The sequence below is a fragment of the Siphateles boraxobius genome, unplaced genomic scaffold, assembly GCF_051911475.1.
Source record: "Siphateles boraxobius isolate OS27281-9 unplaced genomic scaffold, OSU_SipBor_1 204, whole genome shotgun sequence".
NCBI classification, from domain to species: Eukaryota; Metazoa; Chordata; class Actinopteri; order Cypriniformes; family Leuciscidae; genus Siphateles; species Siphateles boraxobius.
Genome location: NW_027508816.1, coordinates 3,027,080 through 3,050,083, shown reverse-complemented (window position 1 = coordinate 3,050,083; position 23,004 = coordinate 3,027,080). Strand labels below are relative to the sequence as shown.

The 23,004-nt window shown below is 49.1% G+C and overlaps 1 protein-coding gene across 1 annotated transcript in view; it reads right to left on the bottom strand.

The window, feature by feature from the left end:
* Window positions 1-23,004, bottom strand: part of LOC143745436 (ATP-binding cassette sub-family C member 2-like) — a 117,553-nt gene that overhangs the window by 83,962 nt on the left and 10,587 nt on the right. The window contains exons 2-4 of the mRNA XM_077237532.1: window positions 16,808-16,978; window positions 1,192-1,335; window positions 955-1,095 (exon numbers count right to left, since the gene is read on the bottom strand). Of these exons, the coding sequence (XP_077093647.1) occupies window positions 955-1,095; window positions 1,192-1,335; window positions 16,808-16,978 (456 nt within the window). The remainder of the gene's footprint in view (window positions 1-954; window positions 1,096-1,191; window positions 1,336-16,807; window positions 16,979-23,004) is intronic.

Genomic DNA, 23,004 nt, shown 5'->3' with positions numbered 1-23,004 from the left:
CTATTTCCCAGCATGCTTTGCCATGACATATAAAAGGAAGAGTAAATGCTCAAATTAAGTGTTACGTATATAATGTTTTTTTGTGTGTGCCAGATTAATGTTCAGTGGGAGATTTAGTAGCGTTTATTGTTTTGTTACACTAGTTTAGAAGAGTTTCTGTTATGTTGGGTTTTTGGGGGGTTTCCATCATGTGACGGAGCGTGAGCTCGGTTTGAGAACAGTGTATGTTAAATGTTTTATATTGCTGTACACATTCATCGAGTGTTATACTATGCTAATGCTATCAAAGCATTATGTCCAAAATTTACAAGGTAGCATTTTTTGAATTAGCTGGTTAAAGCTAGTTTCTACTACTAAAAATATTTAAATTGAGATTACATTAAAGAATTCTAAGTTGTGTATGAATTAGCTTACTCATATATTTCAAGTTAAGAGCAATTAAAATATATGATTACAAAATAAAAATCTGCAAATTCTTAAACGTTAAATTTCTTAACTTAAAAAAAGTTGATGTAATTGATAATCAAGTTATTTGAGTTTTGCCAACTTATTCGGGTGTACAGTTAATTGTTATGCACCTATAAAAATTATGCACCTTAAAACCTATTTCAAGGTTTACGTTCTCGAGCCTCTAAACACTGTTGTTATGTAAATGAACTGAGTTTTCTGTTCGTGTCGTGTTAACGGCCCCTAAGTTAATAACTAATGATCTTTGCAACGGAAGGGAATCAATCAAAACTAACTTTAGCTGGACAATAACTTTATTCTAGATCTGCTGTAAAGCCAAAACAATCTCTGTTACTGTAATTTCCTATTACCACTGTAAACTGTTTTGAAACAGCTCATATTGTTAAAAGCACTGTATAAATGAAGGTGACTTGACTACAGTGTAGCGATATTTTGCCATGCATTCTCCTGTACTGTATCTTGGTTCTCTGTGAGTGTTTTGTGTACCTGTGCCAGTGCTTCCCTCAGTAACGTCTGGAACTGGAAAACTGCACACAGCACCTGCAGGATCCAGAAGAGGAACAGGCTCCCGGAGTCCACAGACTTCACCCTTCGCCGCATCGACTCCTGGCACAACATCACCACTATCTGAATACACACACACACACACAACCTGATTTGAGCATTCATGCAGTGTCTTCAGCTCTGTGTGTCTTTGCTTGCCCACAGGACTGATGAACGTACCCATGAAACTGCGAAGAGAACAGGTTTGATGTATAACACTGCTGGGTGTTTCTGCAAGGTGTATTCACTCGACGGCCCATAATCCTCTCCCAGAGTGAGCGCTAACTCCGCTACCGCTGTCAGGAACAGCAGCCCACACACAATCTGATGGACCAAAATAAAAATGAGTTCGAGTGAACAATGTGATGAACAGCGTGGCGTTCATTCACATGCCATCCAGGGGCGCCAATCCCAAACATTCGACCGGGAAAACTAGGATCTGCATGCGAAAATGTGCGCAAAAGCTCACAGAAATGACATTCCATCGTGGAAACCAAAAAAATACAATAAAAATCATTTTATAAGTATAAATGAGTAATAGTCCATGAATGTCAAATGTTTTTATAGCTTGATATATAAACTGATTCACTATTATTTTAAAAGGTCATAAAAGATATGAGTTTAAATTATGATAAGAATGTAAGATAATGGTTCTCTTACGAGAGTATCTCTCGTACTGCGTAATATCTTACGCTATGGGGAAAACGTCTACGGTTACGTATGTAACCCTCGTTCCCTGAGTAGGGAACGGAGACGTTACGTCGGATGACGACGAATGGGGTTTCGCTTAGAAAGCCTATCAACTTCGAGTATTACAAAACGAGCCAATGGCAAAGAAATGCCATGGGTCTGCGGAATTTGCATGGCGTAACTCCGCCCCACCTCGTGGGTATAAAAGGAGGAAGCCGGCAGCAACCAGATATGTTTCTTCGCTGAGGAGCCAAGACTGAGCTCAGGCGATCCCCGCGGTACAGCGGAAAGTGGCAGGCAGACGTAACGTCTCCGTTCCCTACTCAGGGAACGAGGGTTACATACGTAACCGTAGACGTTCCCTTTCGTTGTCACTCCGAGTTACGTCGGATGACGACGAATGGGGTTACCAGTCTAATCACGCCACCTTCTCAGCTGTCTTCCAGTGCCCTGCGTAAATCGAGATCCCTGTCAGCCTGGACAAAGGACTCCATATAACACAGGAATACCAAGGTACACTGGGAAGCATATCCCAAGCTTAGGGGAAGTATGCAATTAATGCCAGCCCGGAGGGGGGGGACTTAGAGAATACACATATGACCCGAAGGAAGCATATGGAAAACACTGGGGTGTCCAGCCGCAGGTGGAATATTTCAACCCCAGCGGTGGCAAGGTGGCTTGCCAAGGGAAAGACACACGCTCAGAGAGGCTTACAGTGGAAATACACATGTGGGGGTCGCTCAGAGGAGGGACCATGCACACGGGAGGCACCTAGCCGACGCACAGGCAATAGACACTGGCGCCGACGTCAGGAGTGCTGGAGGAGCTCAGGGCTTTCGGAGAAGCTCATCTGAGGAAAATATCGCACGTATCCAGTCCGTGGAGTGGAATGGCGAGCAAGCGAAGACACCTGAGCGGGTCCGGTACTAGCTGGTTGAAGCGAGTACACGAGAGGACACAGGCTCCACTCGGAGATTATAGAATCTGGCGAATGTGTTAGGTGTCGCCCAGCCTGCAGCTCTGCAGATGTCTGTTAGCGAGGCACCATGCGCTAGAGCCCAAGAGGACGCCACACTCCGGGTGGAGTGGGCAGTCACACCAAGGGGGCACGGTCGACCTTGCTGCTGGTAAGCCAAAGCAATGGTGTCCACTATCCAGTGAGACAACCTTTGCTTGGAGAGAGCCTTTCCCTTCAGCTTCCCACCATAACAGACAAAGAGCTGGTCTGAGGTCCTGAAACACTGCGTTCTGTCTACATAGGCGCGGAGAGCGCGTACTGGACAGAGTAGTGCCAAGGCTGGGTCTGCCTCCTCCGAGGGCAGCGCTTGCAGGTTCACCACCTGGTCCCGAAAGGGAGTGGTAGGAACCTTGGGCACATATCCAGGCCGGGGTCTCAGGATCACGTGAGAGTAAGCCGGCCCAAATTCCAGGCACGCTTCGTCAACGGAGAATGCGTGCAGGTCCCCAACCCTCTTGATGGAGGCCAGTGCAACCAGGAGCGCTGTCTTCATAGACAGGAACTTAAGCTCGACTGATTGCAGGGGCTCAAAGGGAGCACTCTTCAGGGCAGTTAGAACCACTGAGAGGTCCCAAGAGGGAACGAGAGGAGGACGAGGAGGATTTAGTCTCCTCGCTCCTCTCAGGAACCTGATGATCAGGTCGTGCTTCCCCACCGACTTACCTTCGATGAGGTCATGATGTGCGGCAATGGCGGCAACATAGACCTTCAGGGTGGAGGGAGACAGCCTTCGCTCCAGCCCCTGTTGAAGGAAGGAAAGCAAAACACTGATCGAGCATCTCCGGGGGTCTTCTCGGTGAGAAGAGCACCAGTTGACGAAGAGGTTCCACTTCAACGCATAGACGTGTCTCGTGGACGACGCTCTAGCGGAAGTGATGGTAGCCACCACCGCTGGTGGTAGGGTACTCAAACCTGCCTCGTCCCATCCAGGAGCCACACGTGGAGGTTCCAAAGATCGGGACGAGGGTGCCATAGGGTGCCCCGTCCCTGAGAAAGAAGGTTCTTCCTCAGAGGGATCGGCCAGGGAGGTGCTGTCGCGAGGAGTACTAGTTCGGGGAACCAGGTCCGGTTGGGCCAGAAAGGTGCAACCAGAATGACCTGCTCCTCGTCCTCCCTGACCTTGCGCAAAGTGTGCGCAAGAAGGCTCACTGGGGGAAACGCATACTTGCGGCCCTGCGGCCAGCTGTGCGCCAGAGCATCCGTGCCGAGCGTGCCCTCGGTCAGGGAATAGAACTGGGCGCAATGGGTCGAGTCGTGAGAGGCAAACAGATCTATCTGCGCGTCCCCGAACTGGTCCCAAATCAGCTGAACCGACTGGGGATGGAGTCGCCATTCTCCAGGGAGGGGCTGAAGCCGTGAGAGCTCGTCGGCTGCACAGTTCAGCGCTCCGGGAATGAAGATGGCTCGAAGCGACCTCAGATGCTTCTGACTCCATAGGAGGAGGTGGCGAGCGAGTTGTGACATACGGCGGGAGCGTAGACCACCTTGATGGTTGATGTACGCTACAGTGGCGGTATTGTCTGAACGGACTAGTACGTGTTGACCCCTGAGCAACGCCCGGAAGCGGTGCAGGGCAAGGCGTACTGCCAACAACTCGAGGCAATTGACATGCCACAGCCGCTGGGGTCCTGTCCAGGAGCCCGCAGCAGCCTGTCCATTGCACATGGCGCCCCAGCCCGTGGTGGAGGCATCTGTTGAGACAACAACATGCCGGGAAGCTCGTGCCAGGGGGACACCGGCCCTGAGAAAATCGAGGTTCGTCCACGTGAAGAACTGACGGCAGGTCGGAGTAACTGGTACTCGGAACGTGCCGTGTTGCCATGCCCACCTCGGGACTCGGTCGCGAAGCCAAAGCTGAAGCGGTCTCATATGAAGCAATGCGAGCGGCGTGACCGCGGCTGCAGATGCCATATGCCCCAGGAGCCTCTGAAAAAGTTTCAGTGGAACCGCACTCTTGCCCTCGAATTGTCTTAGGCAAGTCAGCAGTGACTGCGCGCGCTCGCTCGTAAGCTGCGCGGACATGGCGACCGAGTTGATGTCCATACCGAGAAAAGAGATCCTCTGCACGGGGCAAAGTTTGCTCTTCTCCCAGTTGACCCGAAGGCCCAGACGGGCTAGGTGCCGGAGCACTAGGTCCCTGTGTTCGCCAACCTGATCTCGAGAGTGAGCTAGGATCAGCCAGTCGTCGATATAACTCAGGATGCGAACCCCTTGCTCTCGAAGGGGAACAAGGGCCGCCTCGACGACCTTCGTGAAGATGCGAGGAGACAGGGCTAGCCCGAAAGGGAGATCCGCGTACTGGTATGCCTGCCCCTCGAAAGCAAACCGGAGGAACGGTCTGTGTCGAGGAAGAATGGAGACATGAAAGTAGGCGTCCTTCAGGTCGATCGCTGCAAACCAATCCTGGGGCCGTATGCATTCGAAAACGCGTTTGGCGGTGAGCATCTTGAACGGCATCCGGTGAAGGGAGCGGTTCAGCACGCGCAAGTCCAGGATTGGCCGTAACCCACCGGTTTTCTTGGGGACAATGAAGTAGGGGCTGTAGAAGCCGGACCTCATCTCGGCTGGAGGGACAGTCTCGATTGCACCCTTCGCCAGCAGGGTGGCAATCTCTGCTCTCATGATAGGGGCATTGCCACCGACCAAAGTGGAGCGGACTCCCCTGAAGCGGGGAGGAGACCGTGCGAACTGAATCGCATAGCCGAGCCTGACGGTACGCGCGATCCAGTGGGACAGACGGGGAAGCTCTAGCCAGGCTCCCAGGAACTGAACCAACGGGATCATGCGAGCCACAGGCGTCCCCCCGGAGGGGCAGCGAAGCGGAGTAACTGGCCCAGATGTGGACGGCATAGCGGCCCGGAGAGGGGGCACAGTTAGCAACCGCGCCCTGGCAGAGGGGGCCAGGGGAGGACCAGGCTGGTCGTCCCGCGGGGGCCTGCTCTGCCAGGGGTCTGGCGACAGAGGGGGACAGGGGCGAAGCGGTCCGTGGACGGCACGCCGTGTCAACCGCCTCTGGGACAGAGGGGGGCGAGGAGAGCACGGCTTGTGGGCGGCGCTCTGTGTCGCCCGAGAACTCTGTGAGCTCAGGGAAGAGGGGATTGTTTCTGTCTTTAACCACATTAGGGTGCTGCCCACCCGTGGGTGAGCAGCGGGGAGTGGAGAACAAAAGATTCTCTCCCGGCCCTCCACCGGGGGAAGGAGTGGTCCTGCTACCACCTCCTGAGAAACAATCATCATCCCTGAGCAGCCCGTCTCAGGAGCGCCGCTTGGCCCGGCGTTTAGCGGGGGGCGGGGCAGGAGAGGGCTGTGGCGCCTTCTTACGGCTTCCTCCGTGACCGGCCCTGGGTGGAGGCTGCTGCGTGGTCCGGGCGGGAGGGGCGGGAGCCGCAGGAGGGCGCCCTCGGCGGGAAACAGGTCGAGGCGTCTGCCCGGCCGGCAAGGTGGAGGCAGCAGCGGGCCGGCGGGGCAGAATGTGTTTGATGGCCTCGGTCTGTTTCTGGGCAGTTGAAAACTGTTGGGCAAAGTCTTCAACTGCACCGCCGAAGAGGCCGGCCTGGGACAAGGGGGCGTTAAGCAGACGGGTCCGCTCAGCGTCCCGCATGTCAGCCAGGTTCAGCCACAGATGTCGCTCCTGGACCACAGCTGTGGACATCACCAAACCCAGGGAGCGCGCGGTAACCTTCGTCGCCCGGAGAGCAAGGTCGGTCGCGGCGCGCAGCTCATCAAAGAGCCCTGGGTTTGTCCTACCCTCGTGCATGTCTCTGAGCATCTGGGCCTGGTAGACCTGCAGAGTGGCCATAGCATGCAGTGAAGCAGCCGCCTGTCCCGCCGCTCTGTAAGACTTCGCCGCCAGGGTCGACGAAAATCTACAGGCTTTGGATGGGTGCTTAGGCTCGCCCCGAGAAGAAGCACTCTGAGGACATAGTAGCATGGCAACAGAGCGTTCAACCGGGGGAAGCCCAGTGTACCCACGGGCAGCTGCCTCATCGAGGGGAGGAAAGGCGGATGAGACCAACGAGCGGTCCCGAGAAGACAGGGGGGTCTTCCAGGACTTCGAGATCTCATCATGCACATCCGGGAAGAAAGGTATTGGGGTTTGCCGAGGACGAGGGTCGGCGGCCTTACCCAAAAACCAATCGTCCAGCCGCGAGCGCTCAGGACAGGGTGGAGGCCTCCACTCAAGTCCGATGCTCGCGGCTGCCCGGGAAAGCATGGCCGTCATCTCCGGATCAGACTCGAGCACAGCCGTATGCACACCGGAAGGTGGCAGCTGTGACGAGCCCTCACTTCCAGAAGAGTCAAACCCGCCAAGTGATGCTGCAACAGACATGGCATCTTCCTCTGTAGCTTCAACTGAAGCACGTGGGCCACCAGAGGGTAGACCCGCGGGAATCAGCAGTTCACTAGCGGGCACCGTCATTGAAGAGGGGGGCTGGGGTCGCGGACACATAGTCGGCGCCTTGTTCCAGACCGTAACCCTCAGATCACCCTGGCCACCAGCCGCAGGACGGGGGGTGGATGAGGGGACTCTCACTCTTGCGAGTTCACCGAGTCTCGACCGTAATGACGCGATGGTCATGTTCCCACAGAGAGAACATGAGTCATCCACGAGCGCTGCTCTAGCATGATCAATGCCCAAACATACTATGCAACGCTCGTGCCCATCAGAGTCCGATACCAATCTGCCGCAACCAGAAGTACACGGGCGAGACATCTTTAAAAAGACGTGTAAGCTCTTTTAGTGAGAGAAAACTCAAGTGTTGAAGCACCCGGGGAGAAACGCACCGACTGGCAGACCACTGCAACAGATCAGCAGGAAGCACGCTCTCGCCGTAGATCGCCGTCACACCAACACTCGAGGTACTCGTTTGTAAAGCTGACAATTCAGAGATGGCTTGTGGAGAGAAGAATACACTTGGCTCCGAAGCGAAAACATATCTGCTTGCTGCCGGCTTCCTCCTTTTATACCCACGAGGTGGGGCGGAGTTACGCCATGCAAATTCCGCAGACCCATGGCATTTCTTTGCCATTGGCTCGTTTTGTAATACTCGAAGTTGATAGGCTTTCTAAGCGAAACCCCATTCGTCGTCATCCGACGTAACTCGGAGTGACAACGAAAGGGAACCTCTTTTCCACGAGATATTGAAGCCAAAAATTATCCTTAATTTTGAATTAATGTAAAACGCTGTGCAGCAGCATGCAGACATAGGCAAGACGGCTTGCGCGCCTATTGGCTGCCCTGCGGCAACAGCAGCAGCCTATCGAGAGAGGCTCTGCGTGACACATATCCAATGGGGGCATTCGCGCCCATTTCGTCACGTCCCGCCAGAAAGGGCGTGGTCTCGCCCTATAAACATAGCTCGATTAGACTGGTACAACTGATTTTCATCTCTTCAGCGAAGCATCACCGCATCGCTGGATCCGGAGTGAGAAGCCACGCCGTCTGAGAAAAGCACACAGCGGGACGAGCCTTGAGTCTGAAGTCACTGGCATCGCCGCCTTTAGCCGCCGTACCTGCTACGCTTTCCGGCGTTATATCCTTTTCTGCAAGTGTGTGTGTGTGTGTGTTCGCCGCGGCGACATTTTTTCACCATCTCTCTCCCTCTCCTAAAAGAGCTGCGTCTTTTTCAAGATGCATAGATCCTGAGGCTCGTGCCGAGCCACACTCAGTGAAGAGGATCGCCATGTCATCTGCGTTTCCTGCCTGGGTGAGGATCATGTGGCTCTCTCTCTCGTCGACGGCGGATGCCCTCACTGTGAGCTACTGCCGATGGTGACTCTGAGTACTCGCCTGGCATCATTCTCAGAGCCTGCACTTCAGCCTGCTGTACCGCCGCGCCGTAAAAGCGCCGTGCCCAGCGCGGCCCCGAGCCTTCTCCTGCCCGCCAAAGCTCGCCAAATGTTTCTGGGCAGTTGAAAACTGTTGGGCAAAGTCTTCAACTGCACCGCCGAAGAGGCCGGCCTGGGACAAGGGGGCGTTAAGCAGACGGGTCCGCTCAGCGTCCCGCATGTCAGCCAGGTTCAGCCACAGATGTCGCTCCTGGACCACAGCTGTGGACATCACCAAACCCAGGGAGCGCGCGGTAACCTTCGTCGCCCGGAGAGCAAGGTCGGTCGCGGCGCGCAGCTCATCAAAGAGCCCTGGGTTTGTCCTACCCTCGTGCATGTCTCTGAGCATCTGGGCCTGGTAGACCTGCAGAGTGGCCATAGCATGCAGTGAAGCAGCCGCCTGTCCCGCCGCTCTGTAAGACTTCGCCACCAGGGTCGACGAAAATCTACAGGCTTTGGATGGGTGCTTAGGCTCGCCCCGAGAAGAAGCACTCTGAGGACATAGTAGCATGGCAACAGAGCGTTCAACCGGGGGAAGCCCAGTGTACCCACGGGCAGCTGCCTCATCGAGGGGAGGAAAGGCGGATGAGACCAACGAGCGGTCCCGAGAAGACAGGGGGGTCTTCCAGGACTTCGAGATCTCATCATGCACATCCGGGAAGAAAGGTATTGGGGTTTGCCGAGGACGAGGGTCGGCGGCCTTACCCAAAAACCAATCGTCCAGCCGCGAGCGCTCAGGACAGGGTGGAGGCCTCCACTCAAGTCCGATGCTCGCGGCTGCCCGGGAAAGCATGGCCGTCATCTCCGGATCAGACTCGAGCACAGCCGTATGCACACCGGAAGGTGGCAGCTGTGACGAGCCCTCACTTCCAGAAGAGTCAAACCCGCCAAGTGATGCTGCAACAGACATGGCATCTTCCTCTGTAGCTTCAACTGAAGCACGTGGGCCACCAGAGGGTAGACCCGCGGGAATCAGCAGTTCACTAGCGGGCACCGTCATTGAAGAGGGGGGCTGGGGTCGCGGACACATAGTCGGCGCCTTGTTCCAGACCGTAACCCTCAGATCACCCTGGCCACCAGCCGCAGGACGGGGGGTGGATGAGGGGACTCTCACTCTTGCGAGTTCACCGAGTCTCGACCGTAATGACGCGATGGTCATGTTCCCACAGAGAGAACATGAGTCATCCACGAGCGCTGCTCTAGCATGATCAATGCCCAAACATACTATGCAACGCTCGTGCCCATCAGAGTCCGATACCAATCTGCCGCAACCAGAAGTACACGGGCGAGACATCTTTAAAAAGACGTGTAAGCTCTTTTAGTGAGAGAAAACTCAAGTGTTGAAGCACCCGGGGAGAAACGCACCGACTGGCAGACCACTGCAACAGATCAGCAGGAAGCACGCTCTCGCCGTAGATCGCCGTCACACCAACACTCGAGGTACTCGTTTGTAAAGCTGACAATTCAGAGATGGCTTGTGGAGAGAAGAATACACTTGGCTCCGAAGCGAAAACATATCTGCTTGCTGCCGGCTTCCTCCTTTTATACCCACGAGGTGGGGCGGAGTTACGCCATGCAAATTCCGCAGACCCATGGCATTTCTTTGCCATTGGCTCGTTTTGTAATACTCGAAGTTGATAGGCTTTCTAAGCGAAACCCCATTCGTCGTCATCCGACGTAACTCGGAGTGACAACGAAAGGGAACCTCTTTTCCACGAGATATTGAAGCCAAAAATTATCCTTAATTTTGAATTAATGTAAAACGCTGTGCAGCAGCATGCAGACATAGGCAAGACGGCTTGCGCGCCTATTGGCTGCCCTGCGGCAACAGCAGCAGCCTATCGAGAGAGGCTCTGCGTGACACATATCCAATGGGGGCATTCGCGCCCATTTCGTCACGTCCCGCCAGAAAGGGCGTGGTCTCGCCCTATAAACATAGCTCGATTAGACTGGTACAACTGATTTTCATCTCTTCAGCGAAGCATCACCGCATCGCTGGATCCGGAGTGAGAAGCCACGCCGTCTGAGAAAAGCACACAGCGGGACGAGCCTTGAGTCTGAAGTCACTGGCATCGCCGCCTTTAGCCGCCGTACCTGCTACGCTTTCCGGCGTTATATCCTTTTCTGCAAGTGTGTGTGTGTGTGTGTTCGCCGCGGCGACATTTTTTCACCATCTCTCTCCCTCTCCTAAAAGAGCTGCGTCTTTTTCAAGATGCATAGATCCTGAGGCTCGTGCCGAGCCACACTCAGTGAAGAGGATCGCCATGTCATCTGCGTTTCCTGCCTGGGTGAGGATCATGTGGCTCTCTCTCTCGTCGACGGCGGATGCCCTCACTGTGAGCTACTGCCGATGGTGACTCTGAGTACTCGCCTGGCATCATTCTCAGAGCCTGCACTTCAGCCTGCTGTACCGCCGCGCCGTAAAAGCGCCGTGCCCAGCGCGGCCCCGAGCCTTCTCCTGCCCGCCAAAGCTCGCCGGTTCGCCCGCCAGCATCGCTTGAGTCCCTCACCGCTTGAGTCCCGTCTGCCGCCGCTTCCGCCATTGAGGTCGACGAAACAGCCCCGAGCCTTCTCCAGCCCGTGATAGCTCGCCGGTTCGCCCGCCAGCTTCACCAGCTTCACTCGAGTCGCTCGCTGACGGACAACGGCCGCCGCGCGCCGCCGCTTCCACCGTTAATGACGACGAGATAGCTGCATCTGTAGAGAAGGCCAGCTGCTCTATCCTGGCGTCGGATAGTGAGGACTGGGCGAGCTCTGTGGACCTCCCCCCCTCTGCCCGCGAGTCGTCAGGGAAACGGGCCAGCATCAAACCCGCTGCGTGGCTAGCTTTCTTTCCGTTACAAGAAAGCTACCCCGCCCCCCGTTGACATGCGTCACCGGCGAAATGAGGAAAGAGTGCGTTTTGGTCCCGCCGAGGCCGGACCAATCTCCATTTCTCAAACATTTCTCAGCTCCTCTTAGTTTGAGCAGCTGAAAATGTCAATATTGCAGCAATGAGCCTGTTGTATAACACGCACGCCTGCAAACAAACGGCAACACACAAACTGTGATGACGCTCTCTTATGTGCTCGAGCTATTTTAAGCTTTTAAGCTGAGCCCCTGTGGCTCAGTGGCAAAACCCAAAGCCTTCGCATGGGAGACCTGTGTTCGATCCGCAGGTCTCGCAGCAGATAAAATTTAGTCTCGCCACGGCCAGACTTGCACCGAAACTTTTCGCTCGTTCAGCTCCAAGAAAATGCAACTGTTCCAGTGTATTTTGCAGTAAACAAGCCGGTACCATGGCCCACTTGCCTGCACAAAAATGCCGTTTCCACGGTGACCCAGAAAAATCATATAAGCAGTGTATTTTCTGGTATTCCGGCCACAGCCGATGGTGTTATGAGTGTAATAAAAATGCCCACAGCCCAGTGTTCATTTCTACACACAAACACAGCCCGCCACAGTGCAGGGCTCGCACAAATGAGATCGACTCATGTCATTGTGCATTAATTGTAGTGAATGTGCCCACAACCCAGTGCCCACAAACACTACACACTGCATGTGCCACGTTTTCTGTAAAACGAAACTAACACACATACAGTCAGCTAAGACCCACGGTGTTTAAGTCTCGCCACGGCCAGACTCCGCCGAAATCTTCTCGCTCGTTCAGTTACAAACAATGTGACTGTTCCAGTGTATTTCGCAGTAAACAAGCCGGCACCACAGCCCGCTTGCCTGCATACAAATGCCATTTTTACGGCGACTCAGATAAATCCCAAAAGAGTTTATTTTCTGGTATTCCGGCCACGGCCGATGGTGTTATGAGTGTTGTAAGAATGCCCACGTCTTAGTGCCCATTCCCACACACAGACACAGCCTGCCATAGTTCAGGGCTAGCACAAATAAAATCGACTCATGTCGATTGTGCAAAAATGTAGTGAATGCACCCACGACACAGTGCCCACCAACACTACACGATGCGGGTCCCTCGTTTTCTGTAAAAACGAAACCAACACACATTCGGTCAGCACAAGCTGACGGTGTTCTCAGTGCAGTGAATGTGCCCGCTGTCCCGCACCCACATTCCTTCAGTCACGCTCAACCCCACGGGGTTTGTCCCGCTCGCTCTCTCTCCACAACCTGTAATAGAGAATTCGAGCACGACCAGGCTGCCCGCCGTGATCGGCGCGCCTCCCGCCTCGCACACTATAAACACAGTAAACATCAGCACACCGAAGCTCTGCAGCCGCCGCTATGCCGCGACCAGAGCCCGGATTTCATTCTACCCCTAGCTATTCACGCAGATGCGTGGGCAAAGCTTCCCGGGGTGTCAGAATGGGTGTTGAACACTATAAAAAGAGGCTATTTGCTATAGTTCGCTCGACGTCCCTGCCGTTACACGGCGCGAGTCGAAACCACGGTAAACAACAAAGTTTCTCATCTACTTCGAGCTGAAATAGCGAAATTGCTGAGCAAAGGGGCAATAGAACCTTTATCTCAGGCTCAGAGCGAAGGGGTGCTATACAGCAGATATTTTTTGGTACCGAAAAAAGACGGGGGTCTCAGACCCATTCTAGATCTGCGACAGCTGAACAGAGTGCTTATGAAGCGCCAGTTCAGAATGCTGACAACCAGGAAAATCCTCGCGCAAGTCTGCCAGGGAGACTGGTTTATGTCAATAGATCTGAAAAACGCCTATTTCCAAATACAAATAGCGTCACGTCACAGGCGATTCTTGAGATTCGCCTTCGAGGGCCAGGCATATCAATACACAGTCCTACCGTTCGGCCTATCCCTAGCCCCCCATACATTTACGAAGTGCATGGACGCGGCCCTCGCACCCCTGAGACTTCAGGGCATGCGAGTTTTGAACTACTTGGACGATTGGCTGATTCTAGCTCGATCACATTCAGAGCTCTTAGAACACAGAACCACATTACTCGAGCATCTCGAGAATCTGGGTCTCACAGTCAATTGGGCGAAGAGTTCGCGGTTTCCCAGCCAGAAAATCTCTTTTCTGGGAACAGCGCGGGACTCGCTGTCTATGACAGCACGTCTGTCGCCAGAGTGAGAACTGGACATTCAGTGCGCCGCAAAATCCTTTCGCCGCGGCTCTATAGTCCCGCTCAAAAGGTTTCAGAAAATGCTGGGCCTCATGGCCTCGGCATCTTCAGTACTCCAGCTGGGCCTGCTTCACATACGCCCACTGCAGTTATGGCTGAAAGTGCGAGTTCCACCCCGGGCATGGACCTCTGGTCTGTTTCGCCTCAGGGTCGACATGAAATGCGTTTCGGCTCTGGAATCTTGGAAAATAGCCGACTGATATCAGTCAGGCGTGAGTCTGGGGACTCCCTTGAGTGTGACGGTGGTGTCCACGGACGCCTCCACCTCGGGATGGGGAGCGCTGCTGGAGGGCAGGCCGTTCTTCGGCCAGTGGTCAGAACGGGAAAAGCTCCTATGCATAAACTGTCTAGAAATGCTGGTAGTCGACAACGCGCTATGGCGCTTTTGTCCCCAGATAAAAGGCCGCCACGTCTTAGTCCGATCGGACAACATGTCAGTGGTGGCATACATAAATCACCAGGGTGGCGTCAGGTCCCGAAACCTTTACAGGCTGACGGAACGCCTCCTGGTCTTGGCTCAGCACAACCTGCTTTCACTGAAAGCAGTGCATGTGCCTGGTCGCCTGAATCTAGGACCAGACCGTCTGTCCAGAAACAATGTCCCAGCAGGGGAATGGTCGCTGCACCTGCAGACGATTCAACTGCTGTGGGAGACATTCGGCAGAGCGCAGGTGGACCTGTTCGCGTCCCAAGAAAGCGCTCACTGTCCGAAGTTTTTCTCCAAGAGCAGGGATGCGCTGGCCCACGTATGGCACCGCTGCCCCCTCTATGCTTTTATACCTACGTCTCGCTCCAGCCTCAAGTGCTGGAACGAATCAGGGAAAACGGATGCCCAGTGCTACTCGTGGCTCCGCTCTGGACAAACCAGAATTGGTTCCTAGTCCTAATGCTGCGGACCAGCACTGCCCCGTGACCGATACCGGTGAGGAGAGACCTCCTCTCTCAGGCAAAGGGCTCGATTTGGCATCCTCACCCGGAATTATAGTCCCTAAATATAGTCCTTAAATTCAGCTCGGAGGCTGAATCCTCCCAGATCCCCCTCAGTCCCTGTGTGGGACCTTTCTACGGTTTTGGAAGCCATGAAAGGTGGTCCATTCGAGCCAATCCATTTGTCAGACATGAAACATCTGTCTCTTAAAACAGTATTCCTTATGGCTCTTGCTTCAGTGAAGCGCGTAGGGGACAAGCGCTTTCGGTAAGCGCGTCATGCATGGAGTTTGGGCCTAATGGCTCAAAAGTCATACTCAAACCAAGGCACGGGTACGTGCCCACATCCCTCAACACACCGTTCAGGGCCCAGGTTATTTCCCTGTGCGCCCTCCCGGTTCGTGATGAGAAGGATGCGAGTCTCCTCTGCCCTGTCAGGGCACTGAGAGCTTATGTGTCCCGCTCGTCGGTCTTCACACGGACTGAGCAGCTCTTCGTTTTGGTTGCCGGACGCTCCAAGGGACTGGCCGCATCAAAACAGAGCCTATCCAGATGGATAATCGGCGCCATAGCACTGGCTTACACTTCTAAGGGCCTGCAGTGTCCTTTGGGTGTCAGAGTGCACTCCATGAGAGGCGTGGCCTCATCTTGGGCGTGGTATAGTGGGGTTACCGATATCGGTACGGCCGCGGGCTGGGCCTCACCCTCTACATTTATAAGGTTTTACAACCTAGAGGTTCCCGCCTTACAAGCCAAGCTTCTGTTGGTATAGAATTCAGTGCTATCTGCCCCGCTGTGCCGGCCCAGATGCTGATTTCGCTTGTGCATCGCTCACTGAGCGATAAAACAGCTCCATGGGTGTTGAATAACCGTACTATTACCCAGTTCAGGCTGAACACGTTCACCCTGTCTGCGTGAAACACTGTTAACATAACTAGCTCCTGTAGGATGCCATTTCATGGGGAATGATGCTTTCAGCCTCTCTTCCTCGACTCTCTGTGAGTCTATGGTGATTATGCACTATATAGGCCCCGGGCTACTGCCCTTGGGACTTTGCTGTCGGATCCCAGTACGCACGGCGTTTTGCATTGTGTTCCCCATAGCGCAAGATATTACGCAGTACGAGAGATCCTCTCGTAAGAGAACGTACTCGGTTACTAACGTAACCTCGGGTCTCTCTAGAGAGGGAACGAGTACTGCGTATTTTGCCATGCATGCACAGCTCTGGTTCGCTTTCGGCGATGAAAAGCAGTTGTACCAGCCTAATCGAGCTATGTTTATAGGGCGAGACCACGCCCTTTCTGGCGGGACGTGACGAAATGGGCGCGAAATGCCCCCATTGGATATGTGTCACGCAGCGCCTCTCTCCATAGGCTGCTGCTGCCGCAGGGCAGCCAATAGGCGGGCAAGCCGTCTTGCCTATGTCTGCATGCTGCTGCACAGCGTTTTACATTAATTCAAAATTAAGGATAATTTTTGGCTTCAATATCTCGTGGAAAAGAGGTTTTCCCCATAGCGTAAGATATTACGCAGTACTAGTTCCCTCTCTAGAGAGAACCGAGGTTACGTTAGTAACCGAGTACGATTGTAAAGATGCACTTAAACATATAACAATGCCCTTTGTAGTAATATTTGTTGTATTTTTGTGTGTTTACATTAGTAGGATTACGGTAATGTCCTGGCACTTGAAAGGATGTTAGGATGTTGCCCTTCTGATTATTTCCCCGCCAGTGAACACATACTGTAAACGCCTATTCACATTAAGAATGATAACTATAACTATAACTAAATTAGCATCAACAGCAGCACAAAATATTGTTCTCTTTATTATAAGCGCGCTGTCTCTTTAAATTCTGTGATTGGCTGTCAGTGTTCCAGCTGGAACAAAATCATTCTGAAATTGAATCCAGCCATATTGTTCAGAACTGAGTAACTAAAGTAAGAAGTTTCCAGTTGCATTTATTTGACTGTGTTTTAAAAAGATTGTTGTGGGTTACACTTTATTTTAAGGTGTCATTGTTACAGTGTAATTACATATTTAAGTACTGAGTAATATTAAACATCTACATGTACTTATATAGTTTGGGTAGGATTAGGGTTTGGTTGAGGGTTAGTAGCGTGTGAATATGCATAATTTACTGTTATTAGGTACTATGGTAAGTAAATCAATGTAAAATGTAACAACGACACAGTAAAATAAAGTGTTACCTTGTGAAATGAATGATATCACCTGTTTGCAGATGTAGAGTCTTGAGGCCGGAGCTTTGGCAGATTTCTTGCAGAAACTCGTGAAGTGCCACGGAGCGCAGAGCCAGAGGAAGAGCACGGGGAACCAGACCAGAACCGTCCTCTCCACACACACCGGCAGGTCCGGGTCCGCGCGCTGCAGGTACGAAGCATTCTGACAAACACGCACACACGCACACACAAACACGCACGCACGGATAGTGCGATAGTGACAATATATTCATGTTCATAATAATGTTAATTGTCATACATCATTATTATTTCTATTGATAATTTTAATGTTATATATATATATATATATATATATATATATATATATATATATATATATATATATATATATATACATTAATTATTATACTTTATTTATTCATGTTAATGCAATGAAATATTAATGTTAATTATCATACATGTATTTTGCATTTGTATTGTTGATTTTAATGTTTGTACATAAAGTATACATTCATTATTATACATCATGTATTAATGTTTATTTATTATTTACTTACATGTTTCATGTTAATGTAAATGACAAATATGATACAACATGCTTTTGGTGGCTTTTAATCTGTCAATTATAATTTAATTGCAAATATGACTTATAAAAACCTGATCTATGAAATATACATTCATACCTAATGTATGAAATATGATACTCAAAACATACACACACACACACACACACACACACACACACACACACACACACACACACACACACACACACACACACACACACACACACGTGTAAGGGCACAGTTTTGACATTTTACTTTACCTTCTAGCACTTACATCATGTCCCATTTTCAAAAACTCATAGGAGTGAACCTGACTATTACTGTATTTATTTTCAAGTCATTTGACTAAATTTGGAGAAAAGTAAAGGCAAACTCACCTTAAACATTCTATCACTTACACCATGTCCTGTGTTCAAACACTAATACAAATCTTTCTATTATAGGTTTGCTCATTATTTTAATATATTCCTGTTCTGAGTGACCCTGACTATTACTGTTATCATTGTCATGTCATTTTACTGTATATTTTTTGAGAAAAGTAAAGACAAACTCACCACAAACATCAAACTGAATTCTATCACTTACACCATGTCTCATTTTCAAACACTCATAAAAAGTGTTCCTTCATATGTTTGCTCATTCTTTTAATATATTCATATTCAGAGTGACACTGACTATTACTGTAGTTATTTTCAAGTTTTTCTGCTGTATAGTTTTGGAGAAAATGAAAGGCAAACACCTTAAACATCAAAGTGCATTCTAGCAATTACACCATGTCGCATATTCAAACACTCATAAAAAGTGTTCCTTACTAGGTTTGCTCATTATTTCAATAAAGTCCTGTTCAGAGTGACCCTATTACTGTATTAATTGTCACGTCATTTTACTGTATAGTGTTGGAGAAAAGTAAAGGCAAACTCACCCCAATCATCAAAGTGCAGTAAAGGTACACTAGATTTTAAGAATTTTATTATCTAAAATCCATGTCTTTATTAATAAATATGTCCTCAATTGTGTACAATTACCTCTGCCAATGATCTGACTTATCCTCTTAAGCGAAGAATTTCTTATCTTTATTTACATGGAGACTTCCATGTCGTTCTGTTATCTTGAAAAACTATAATAGCAGAGAGGGGCAAAAAGCACTAGCCTACCTCCAACGCGTTTCCACAACGCGTTTTTGTTCAGAGCCAGCGTATTTATGAGTGTTTAAAAATGGGACATAATAATAATAATAATAATAATACATTTTATTTGTAATTCGCTTTTCTTAAACCCAAAGCGCTACAGTAAAATAAACAGAAACAACAGGGGCAATACAACAATTAAAGAAAAACAGCCTTAAAGGATCAGTTCACCTCAAAATGAAAATTTCCTAAAAATTTACTCACCCCAATGCCATCCAAGTTATCCATGTGTTTCTTTCCTCAGTGGAAGAGAAATTATGTTTTTTGAGGAAAACATTTCTGGATTTTTCTTCGAATAATGGACTTCAATGACAACCAACATTTTGAAATCCAAATCAATGCAGTTTCAAAGGTCTTCGAAGTGCTTTAACGGACTGTGCACAATCGCAGCTGAGGAGGGTCTTATCTAGCGAAACGATAGGTCATTTAAAAAAGAAAAAAAAAATATATATATATATACTTTTTAAATAAAATTGTTCAGATTGAGCTGATCTGCAACGCGCCGGGAACTACGTCATCACGTTGAAAGGTCATGCTCGACGTCGCCGGCGCCGGCGGAAGTACCGCCCCACTTGACCGTGCGAAGGAGGATAGTTCAAATTGTATTGGTCGCTTTGTAAACAGTGGGGCGGTACTTCCGCCGGCGACATCGAGCATGACCTTTCAACGTGATGACGTAGTATCTTGGATGACATTGGGGTGAGTAAGTTATTAGAAAATTTTCATTTTGAGGTGAACTAATCCTTTAAATAAATGTGTCTTAATCAGCTTTTTAAAGTGTCCCAGTGTTGGTGCATTTCTGATGGTAGGAGGAAGCACTTTCCATAGCTTGGGGGCTTTGTATGAAAAGGCTCTTTCCCCCATGGTCTTAAGCTAACATGAAGGCTGTAGCGACTACGATAATGAACCAAACACAATTGAAGCTTTTAGGTGATTGTTCATACATAATCACACAAAAGAGGCTTCACATTCCAGATCATAATCAACCAAACCCAAAGCCATAAATCACCCCTATGCTCCAGAGGGTCTGTAACCAAAAATACTTTTTATTGTTTAACTAAAGGAAGAACGTTGTCAATGTTTTATAATTTGGCAAGACAGATCTGTTCAGAAATGGTGAAACAAGAGGCCCTAACAAGAGGTCACCTGACCCCTGCGACTAACAGACTACGTCTTTCTTAAGGACCAAGGTCCCATGAGAAATGAACAAAAAACAGACTTCAGCAGGAACTATCCCTGACCTCAGAGTGGAATCGCTTAAACCCCATAAACTTTACACACTAACACACTTTACATATCAAAATCCATAAAACTCATCCCAGAACAATTCTCGATCGACTTATAATCAAACATCATGCAACTACATAATTCTATGTTGTTTCTACAATATATGTGTTTGTCTAATATGCTTAGATGCCATACAATTCATAATTGTTATAAATATTAGGTGTGTGAATGAAAGTGTGTCCTGCTTCCTGTCGGCGGGATCGTATGTTCTTCTTGGCTTCATTGAAATCTGGGTAAAATTTTTTGCATTATTATAATAGTAATAATGGCTAAACTGTGGCCTCTTGTTCTCTCTGCTAGAGCTGGAGAGCAAGGAGATCACAGATAACGCATGATTTACAATAAGAAGAAAATAGAGCCACCTCCTAAATGTAGATGTAGACGCATAGAGACAAATGACCCAAATCAAGATCAGGGTTTAAAACAGCTTCATCCAAGCCATCTAACTCGTCTCACTTTTCCTTTATTTTCCTTTGTTTTCTTTTCCGTTAAAAGTCTCGGTTCTAAGTTAATTTTTGCTGCAAAGTTTCGTTTAAACGTTTCGACTGCAACTCGCTACCAACTTCAAAGACTTTCATCCATCCGCTAACACACCGCGTGATTGGCTGCCCAAGATCTAGCAGGCACGAGGAGACCGCCAGCCAAGCAACGGACCCGGGAAACCCCTTTCCCGACAAAAGGGAATCCCCAAATCAAGCCGAAGACAAGCAAGTAGCCTTCAGACTCTTAACTGAACTGGTGCTTAATATAAAATTGAATAACCTGCCTAAGAAACGCTAGAAGGGTTAAATCGATGATTGATGGTTCGTTCAGGTCATGTCTTTTAAGTGCATATAGAAACTTGGGATCTCACCATCTGACTCCTAAAACTCATTCTTCCTCACTCTCTTTCTTTCTGCAACTCGTATGAATGTGTGTGTGTGTGTGTGTGTGTGTGTGTGTGTGTGTGTGTGTGTGTGTGTGTGTGTGTGTGTGTGTGTGTGTGTGTGTGTGTGTGTGTGTGTGTGTGTGCTAAATATTAGTTTTATGTGTTAGTCTTATAATCAATAAAGTATTGTTTGTATTTGAAAAGAGAAGCATTACTTGTGTTATGTGCTTACGAATTTATTGTCTTGAACTGCGATCTAAGCTATCTATGCTTTTACCCTTGAATTATTTCTTATTGAGCTGTTAGCTGGGAATTAGTCTTTCTTGGCCAGGAAGATATTATATTTCCTAGAATTAATAAGTGTTTATGCTTTCCTTTCATTGGAGGAACTGATGATCATACTATTGATTCTGCTACAGTAAATTCTGAAAATAATTAAACTATTAGTTATTGATCATAATCCGTTATGAATAATAATTAGTTATATTTATATGGGTGTATAAACGATACAAGGCTGATGTTGTAAGAGAGAATTAGAAGAACGGAGAGAACGTGGTGGAGTATAAGGGCTGATGAGATCACAAAGGTACCCTGTTGCAGTCATATGTAGTGCCTTGTATGTTAGTATAAGAATTTTAAAATCAATTCTCGCATTTATGGGAAGCCAGTGAAACTGTGAAAGCACCGGTGTGATGTGTTCACGAGGAGAAGTACGAGTGAGCACACGGGCGGCAGAATTTTGAATATACTGAAGCCTGCTCAGAGTTTTAGCTGGAAGGCCAGAGAACAAGGCATTACAATAATCTTATCTAGTCTTTCTGTGTCTGCAAAAGAGAGAAAAGGCCTAAGGCAACGTTTCTCAGATGGTAAAAAGCCGTTGAGATGTTTTTTACATGTGCTTCAAATGTTAGCTGTGGATCAAAAATTACACCAAGATTCTGCACCTGTGAAGTTGGAATTACCATGCTAGAGTCAACAATCAAACTAATCTGCTCTGCCTTACGAGTAGCCGCCACTGTACCAATCTGCATCAATTCAGTTTTGGAGCCATTCAGTTTCAGGAAGTTAATCTGCATCCATAAACTGATCTCTGCTAGACAACTTCGCAAAGCTATTACCGAGCAATGAACGTCAGGACTAGAGGTGATGTAAATCTGCGTATCATCCACGTAGCAGTGATACCCAAGACCATATTTCCTTATGATCTGCCCAAGTGGAAGCATGTAAATGTTAAATAAAATTGGACCCAACACTGAACCCTGAGGAACTCCCTGTCAAACAGGAATGGTGTCAGATTTGTAATTACCCAAGCTTACAAGCTAGGCCCGATTCGCTAAGTAAGACTGAAACCAACTGAATACTGCTCCAGAAACACCCAGCCAATTTTCCAGCCTATCTAGCAGAAGAGAGTGACATATAGTATCAAAAGCAGCACTGAGGTCTAATAAGACCAAAATCCTGCATGCACCTGAATCTTCTGCAATACGTAAATCATTTACAACCCTCACTAGAGCTGTCTCAGTACTATGGCCTTTTCTGAACCCAGATTCAAAAGGTTCAAAAAGACTGTTCAGTGATAGGTAATGATTTAACTGAATATCCACAACACGCTCCAGAACTTTAGCCAAGAATGAAAGGTTAGAAATAGGCCTGTAATTGGACAAATCAGGAACATCACAAACAGGCTTCTTAGGGACTGATGTAATGGCAGCTGTTTTTAATTCTGGAGGAATAATTCCAGAACTCAATGATATATTCACAATTGAAGTCATATGAGGGGCATTTACATTTATTCATTTAGCTGACACTTTTATCCAAAGCGATTTACAATTCAGAATAAGTTCAGAATAACTGAGCAGGGAACCGGATCTAAAATACTGGTTGTTGAATTCATGGACTTAACTTAGGGCTGGATGATTAATGAAAAATAATCGAAATCAGTTTCAGTTTCAAATTCAGAAACGTAATTTTAGCATGTCGGTTATTTCGGTTTTTAAATCCTATTAATATTTCCGCCCACTGTGTGTTAATGTACTTTCCCCTTAAAACATATTGACACGTGTGTAGTCACGTAACTCCGACCCGTCCAGTCTGCGACATTGAAGCAACATGAGCCCCTTTCACACAGCGCGTTGATCCCGGAAAATCGCCAGAACAAAGACCTTCTGTGTGAGCGCAAACACAACCCGGGATTGATGCCAGGTTGGGGACACAGTAACATTGCCGTGTTCAGTGCCGGAACGCGCGCTGTGTGAACAAAAGCCGTAATCAATTCCGTGTCGTAATGATGGCGCTAAGCCGGGATCGTTTGCCAGCATGA